This window comes from Parasteatoda tepidariorum, chromosome 7 (assembly GCF_043381705.1).
Source record: "Parasteatoda tepidariorum isolate YZ-2023 chromosome 7, CAS_Ptep_4.0, whole genome shotgun sequence".
Lineage (NCBI taxonomy): Eukaryota > Metazoa > Arthropoda > Arachnida > Araneae > Theridiidae > Parasteatoda > Parasteatoda tepidariorum.
Genome location: NC_092210.1, coordinates 86,832,526 through 86,839,196, shown reverse-complemented (window position 1 = coordinate 86,839,196; position 6,671 = coordinate 86,832,526). Strand labels below are relative to the sequence as shown.

At 30.9% G+C, this 6,671-nt stretch overlaps 1 protein-coding gene across 1 annotated transcript in view; it reads right to left on the bottom strand.

Moving 5' to 3' along the window:
• The window catches only part of LOC122270447 (uncharacterized), a gene marked incomplete in the record, with an annotated part of 42,041 nt that overhangs the window by 4,754 nt on the left and 30,616 nt on the right, over window positions 1–6,671 (bottom strand). Inside the window, 2 exon segments of the mRNA XM_043047794.2 lie at window positions 2,045–2,187; window positions 5,622–5,757. Coding sequence (XP_042903728.2) covers window positions 2,045–2,187; window positions 5,622–5,757 — 279 coding nt within the window.

The following is a 6,671-nucleotide window of genomic DNA, read 5'->3' as shown; positions in this document are numbered from 1 at the left end:
ATTTCCAATGAGCTGCACAATCGGTCTTGCCGATAAGCAGACCTAGTGCGTTCTCCAGAGGTGGTATCCACTCTTTCAGGACCACCACAATGGGTGAGATACCGTTGGTCATGTTAATTTGGACGTCTAGTTTCTGCCTCACTAGATGGCAGCACCAAGACTCTATTTGAATGCTAAAGTGCACTAGGAATTTAATTTTGCCGGAAATGCCAAGAGCCAATAAGGCACTCCAGGGATCTTTTACATGCCGCATAATCATACGACATGGCCGATGAGGATTTTCTGCATCCCGAAAATCCGGTGTCTGGGCCGGGGATCGAACCCGCAAACTTGGGCTCAGAAGGCCGACGACAAACCAACTGCGCCACCCAGCCACGGTTTAAAGTTGGAATTTTTCCACCTGCTGAATTAACTATTTTATAATAATTGTCTGTAAAGAGGCTTGAGCGTCTTAAGTAACCGTATAGTAAACCAGGGTTAAAGATGAGGCAGATTAGAATGGAATTCTAAAGAATGCTAAAGCCCACTCGAAGATGTAAATTGTCTTCCATTGAGAAAGGAAGAAAACTAACTAATAATATTATCTTTCAATAATTAATAAAAAAGTTTTCAATTTTCATTTAATTTTTTTCTTCTAAATTTAATAAACCCATAGCTTAAATATTGTAATAATTAGGACTAAATTAGATTCAGAATTTCGAGATGGAATTTGCGTCGGACAAATACAGTCATTACTATTTCATGTATTATCCTATCTATTTCATTTGTAATGTGAATTTTATAAACAATTCATTATTTTTTCAGTAAACCCTACTTTGGAATCATTTTTATAAAAATATAAAAGATTAGTACTATTTTTGCATTATAAGTCCATTTATTTCAGTGAAAAATATTTATTTTTGTTAAGTTTAAAAAGAAAAAAAATAGGATTTGTAGGAAAAAGGCATTTATAGAAGTAACATTTGGATGGCTGATAAAAATTATATATAAAATTAATTTTGGAATATATACTATTACCATGGGGTATCAAAATGTTAACGCAATTGCACTTCGCAAAAAATTAAATTCCGATTTATTCTAAAAATTTATCTCAAATTCGAATTGAATTTTTATTTCTTTAATTAGTCCTTTCTCTTAAAATGTGCTTTGGTATTTATTTAAGTGGCGTTAAGAAATATTCTCAAATCTCATTACGAACTTCCGGATAATCACAACAATATTTCTAAGCTATAGATATTTTTTACAATAAGTTTTTAATGATTTTCTTACTCAGCACTATCATTTCTAGAAGAGAAAATTGCAGCATATACCATTAACTATTTAGAATTCTTTGCATACGCAGCAAAATAATGTATTGTTAATCTACTTTCAAGTATTTGTTCCGAATTACAGAATCTTAAACTTTTACTACCTTTTTTTATAAGAAAGCAACTTTCTTTCTATTTCTAATAAGAATAACTTGATTTAGTTATTAAAACATGAAATATAATTACATAAAAATAAGAAAGCTTTTATTATGCTGTCTATTATTGCAAAACATATATCCTAGTAAAAATATTTCTCATTTCATCGGTCTTAATTTTCATATTATAGTAACTATCGAAAACGGGACAACTCTCCCAGGTTTTAAAAATACGATTTTTGGTTGTTAACACTTTTTTGAAACCAACACAAAAAAACTGCCTCTAAGTTTTGTAAAAAGCCAAAAATTATATTTTAAAACTATGATCGTATTTTTTTGTTAAGACAAAATCTCTACGTCAGCGGTATGTTCAGAGATTTGTAAGAAAGTTAAAAATATAGTAACTTTTCCAGCATACTTTCCATACTAAAAAAGTAAACGTGATTACATGAGAGACAACATAAAACAAGATATTTACAAACTTCAAAAAAAAACTATAGTTTATTTCACATAAAATGGTAATTATTTTCGGATGAATTAAAACTTAAAACGAAATTGATTTTGCTCGTTTTGAATTCCTCTGCTGTATGAAATGGTAATTATTTTTAGATAAACTGTAACATAAAACAAAAGTCATCTTACTTGTTTTGAAGTCATCTTCTGAACATAATCCCAAAGTTACGCTTTCGGATCCAGAAAAGTCTGCTGTATATTTAGGACGTTCTTCAGGTGAGAGACATTTTTTAGTATAACTTGTCACACAACTTAAAGCTGACCTTGCTTGGCTACAAAAGTAATCAATTTAATAAACAAACACGAAACTGATTCCACACACACAAACAAAAGATCTTATTGAACAATAAATATCAAGCTGATTTATTTTTCTGAAAAAAAAAATATATCCGAAAATTATTTTGAATCCGTAAAAAACCAGTCTGAATCTGTAAAAATAACTCTTTTAATTATTTAAAGAACAATTATTTTAAATTATTAAAATAATTTTTTTTTACATCTGTAAAAAAACTCTGTATCAGTAAAATTAACTAATAATAATGATAATTACTTTTGCAGATACGAAAATAAACATTAGGAATATTTAAAAATAATTCTGAATCCGTGAAGTTAATTGCTCTGAAACTGGAAAAAAGAACGAATTTCTTCCAAATAAATCATATTATTTATCGTTCAAGTAATAAACGCTTATTTGCACAATGAATGAAGAAGTTTATTTAATCAAATAATTGATTAAGTTTTTTTATTTCCAAAAACTGCAAAAAAATATATTAAATGTAAATATAAATAAGCAAAATGTAAAAAATAATCAGATTTTTTGGTAATAATAATACATAGTTGTACAAAAAAGAGGAAAAAAATAACGAGGCGGTTGATATGGAGTTAGTTTGAAAAATACAACGATTAATCACCAATAGAGAGCAATACCAATTTTTGTTCAAAATAAAAAATAAAAAAAAGTGAAAAATGAGTTTGTTGTTCGTTAGGCCTCGTAAAATTTAAGACCGTTTATCAAAATGCTTACAAAAACACGTGTTGAGTTAATGTCGTCAGACATCTCGAACGAACATCAACATAAAAAAGTTATTTTTATCTTTCCTATCTATTTCATTTGTAATGTGAATTTTATAAACAATTCATTATTTTTTCAGTAAACCCTACTTTGGAATCATTTTTATAAAAATATAAAAGATTAGTACTATTTTTGCATTATAAGTCCATTTATTTCAGTGAAAAATATTTATTTTTGTTAAGTTTAAAAAGAAAAAAAATAGGATTTNGGAAAATAGAGAGAATAAAATAATCTGAATTGTTGAGAATTTTGGAGCGTGTTGAATCATAATATAGAGCTACATTTCCTGCCACTTTAATATAGTTCTAAGTTGAACCATAGTATTGCACTAGATTATGCGATATTAAATTTGACTTGAAAAAATATGGTTTAATTTGTCATTTTAGTAAGGTAATGAACTATTTAATTCATTTTTAATGCGAAAGTTAATACCAAAGACAGAACGATATTATGGTTTGACTTAGCGCTATAATAAGATTGCAGTTCGACATCGAAAATCGCTTCAGATTTCATAAGACAATCCAATTTTGCCTTATTAAGACAAAATTGGATTGTATTATGAAATCTGAAGTAATTGTCGATGTCGAACCGCATCTTTATTAAAGCGCTAAGTCAAATCATAATATCGTACATTTTAAATATCTTAATACAGGTTCGACTTCAACAGAAATATGGTACAATTTAATTTTTATCAATTAAATTTCACAAGACAATCCCATTTTGCCTTATTACGACAAAATTAGATTGTATTATGAAATCTGAACTAATTTTCAAAGTTGAACTGCAACTTTATTAAAGCGCTAAGTCAAATCATAATATCGTACATCTTAAACATCTTAATATCGGCTCGACTTCAACAGAATTATGGTACAATTTAATTTTTATCAATTGGCCAATTAGTTAATAAGATAAAATGCTACTTAATTAGGTCTTTAGGAATACTAGCACTATAATTTAGTTCAACGCTGAACAGATTTTTCTGATAGAGTACCATAGTCTTACAACCAAAGTACACTAACAAAAGTGTATTATTCTAGTACAATCCAAATGCCCAAAGTATTCAAATAACAAGACGACGTGAATCCCTTAAAAATATTAGGTTTTCTGTGTTGCGTTATTAGTAGAAAAGAAACCCGGTTACAATAATGATGAATAATGAAACAAAGTAGAATCACAATATGTAAATTAAATTTAAATGTTATATTTGAAATAAATATGGATACAATAAGTAAGTTGAGTTAAAATATTTTAAATTTAGAGCAAAAGTTAATTCTACATAAGTTTAGGTGATATAAAATTTTAAGCGATACAATTTACTTTTTTTAACAATTATTAAATTTAATCATGGGAAATCAAATTTAAAAAAAAAAAATATAACATTCTTTTACTAAACGAAATTTATGGTTAAAGTTTTCAAGTGTTGAGTAAAGTTTAAGTTTGGAGTTAAGTTTTTTAGTGTAAAATGTAAACATTTTAAGCGTAAAGTGTTTTAAGTATTAAGTAGTAAAGTGTAAACTCCTTCTTTCAAAGATAAAAGAGGGTCCAGGATAGCCAGATTGGTAGGGTGTAGGGGTGATGCGCAAGGGGTCGTGAGTTCGAACCCCGGGGCCGAAGACTAAAGTGACATAAATAGTGACTGGTGCATGTTCAATTTGCCGGGTAACAAAGTACTTCATGTTCCCATAGCAAATAATACCTCTGGGGTAGTGAATTGGATATCGATTGTTCTTTGCTTCAGGTCAAAATTACGATCTGTGGATGAATGAATGGGACCGCCCTATAAACGGGCAGTGACGTGTATGTGTGAAGCCGTATTCTTGGCCATAGATTGTGCCACTTAAAAGCAAGAAACACACCCTCTGCCTTAAATTCGCTTGGTATCACCAAGCAGGCTTCCTGGTATTGGCAAGTAGCATTAGAAACAACAGCAAAGATAAAAGTTCCCGATCCATTAAAATGAATAGGTGTATATTTAAAGAAAATATGTTTTTATGCCTACTTTAGTGATTTAATTCACAGGTACTATTAACTACTATGATAAACATACATAAGGTAAACGTTTCAAATTATTTAGATTGAATCTTTTTTAGGGTAGAAACGGATCATTTGTTCAAAGGTTAATCAGTTATTTACTAATTTTAACAAACACAACTTTCCACAAAGTCATAATATTTTTTTATGAGAAATCTTGGTAAAACTCCGACTGATATAAAATAACTAATTATCCTGAATTCAGCTTTTTCTCTATTTTTGTTTTAGGAAAGGAGAATGAAAATTACTCCGGCACCATAGCAAAAAGATTCCGGGTCAAATTTCGATAAAATAACATAGATGTCAAATCGTAATTTTTATACAATAATATTTACTGTGAAGCCACTGAATCACTGTAATTAATTGATTATTACTGTAAAAATTTACGCATAAAATTTTGCGATAAAAATCATTTTTACGGTAAAATGGAATTTACGAATGACGTACTCAAGGTGCCAGTACTTTTTACCGTAATTTGATCCGGAATTTCTTAAAACGAGTCCAAAAACTATAATACTTTCGAGAGATTTTAAAAGGACGTAAAAATTTCGACCCATCCCTAATTAGGAATAACATTTCACAAGAGAAACTTTATTTACTCACATGCATTCATCCTTCAACTGTTCAGCTGTTGATGCAAATAGCAGATCTTTTCTGTCGGTGAAAGAGTGCAGCTTGTTCAAACAGTTCTGATAGTGAGATCGTTCACAAGTTTGGGAAGCAACGCATGCAAAGAATGCTGAAAATGCAAATATTCACGTTTATTAGAATAGCATTAATTGCATAAAAAATTGCTTAAATTTACACTAGAAATTGCGTTAACATTAAGGATTACATATCAGTTATTAAAAAAATCACCTGTAAATCTACACTCAGTTCTTGCTTTTTTTTTTAACAGGAGATATTGTTGTAACACTTGCAGCGTCATCTAAATTTTTTCCCCCCTACTACCTTTAAACTTTCATTTCCGAAAGACGCAAGAGTTCTCTGCATGGCGTTTTCACGATTTTGCTGTTGTTGTTAATTTACGTCGCACTAGAGCTCCCCAATGGGCTATTGGCGACGGTCTGGGAAACATCCCGGAGGATGATACGAAGACATGCCATCACAATTTTGATCCTCTGCGGAGGGGATGGCACCCCCGCTTCGGTAGCTCGACGACCTGCGCGCGAAGTCGAGCACTTTACCGCACACCCTCGGTCCCTACGCAGGCTGATCCAAGTGGTCACCCACCCGCACACTGACCGCAGCCAGTGATGCTTGACTTCGGTGATCTGCTGGGAACCGTGTCTTAACGATCAGTCCACTGCGGGACTTCACGATTTTGCATAGAAAGCGACTCCCTGGCTGAGTTGCATAGTCAGCCAAACGTTTTTTTAGCCTAGAGGAAGTGGGTTCGAATCCTACCACAACTCTGTATGACTCTTGTTCTCTGAATTGTGCAATTTGTTTTTCGATTTGTAGAAGGCTTTTAGTCGAAGTTATGTCATTGAGAACACAAGACTGAATATGCATGTGTACCAATAAATAAAACAAATTGCAAAGTATTATTTCCGTTTATAAATTGAATATATTATATATATAATAAATTAACCTATCCATACTCATTCTAGATACATACCCCCTACCCCCCCATATATATATATATATCTG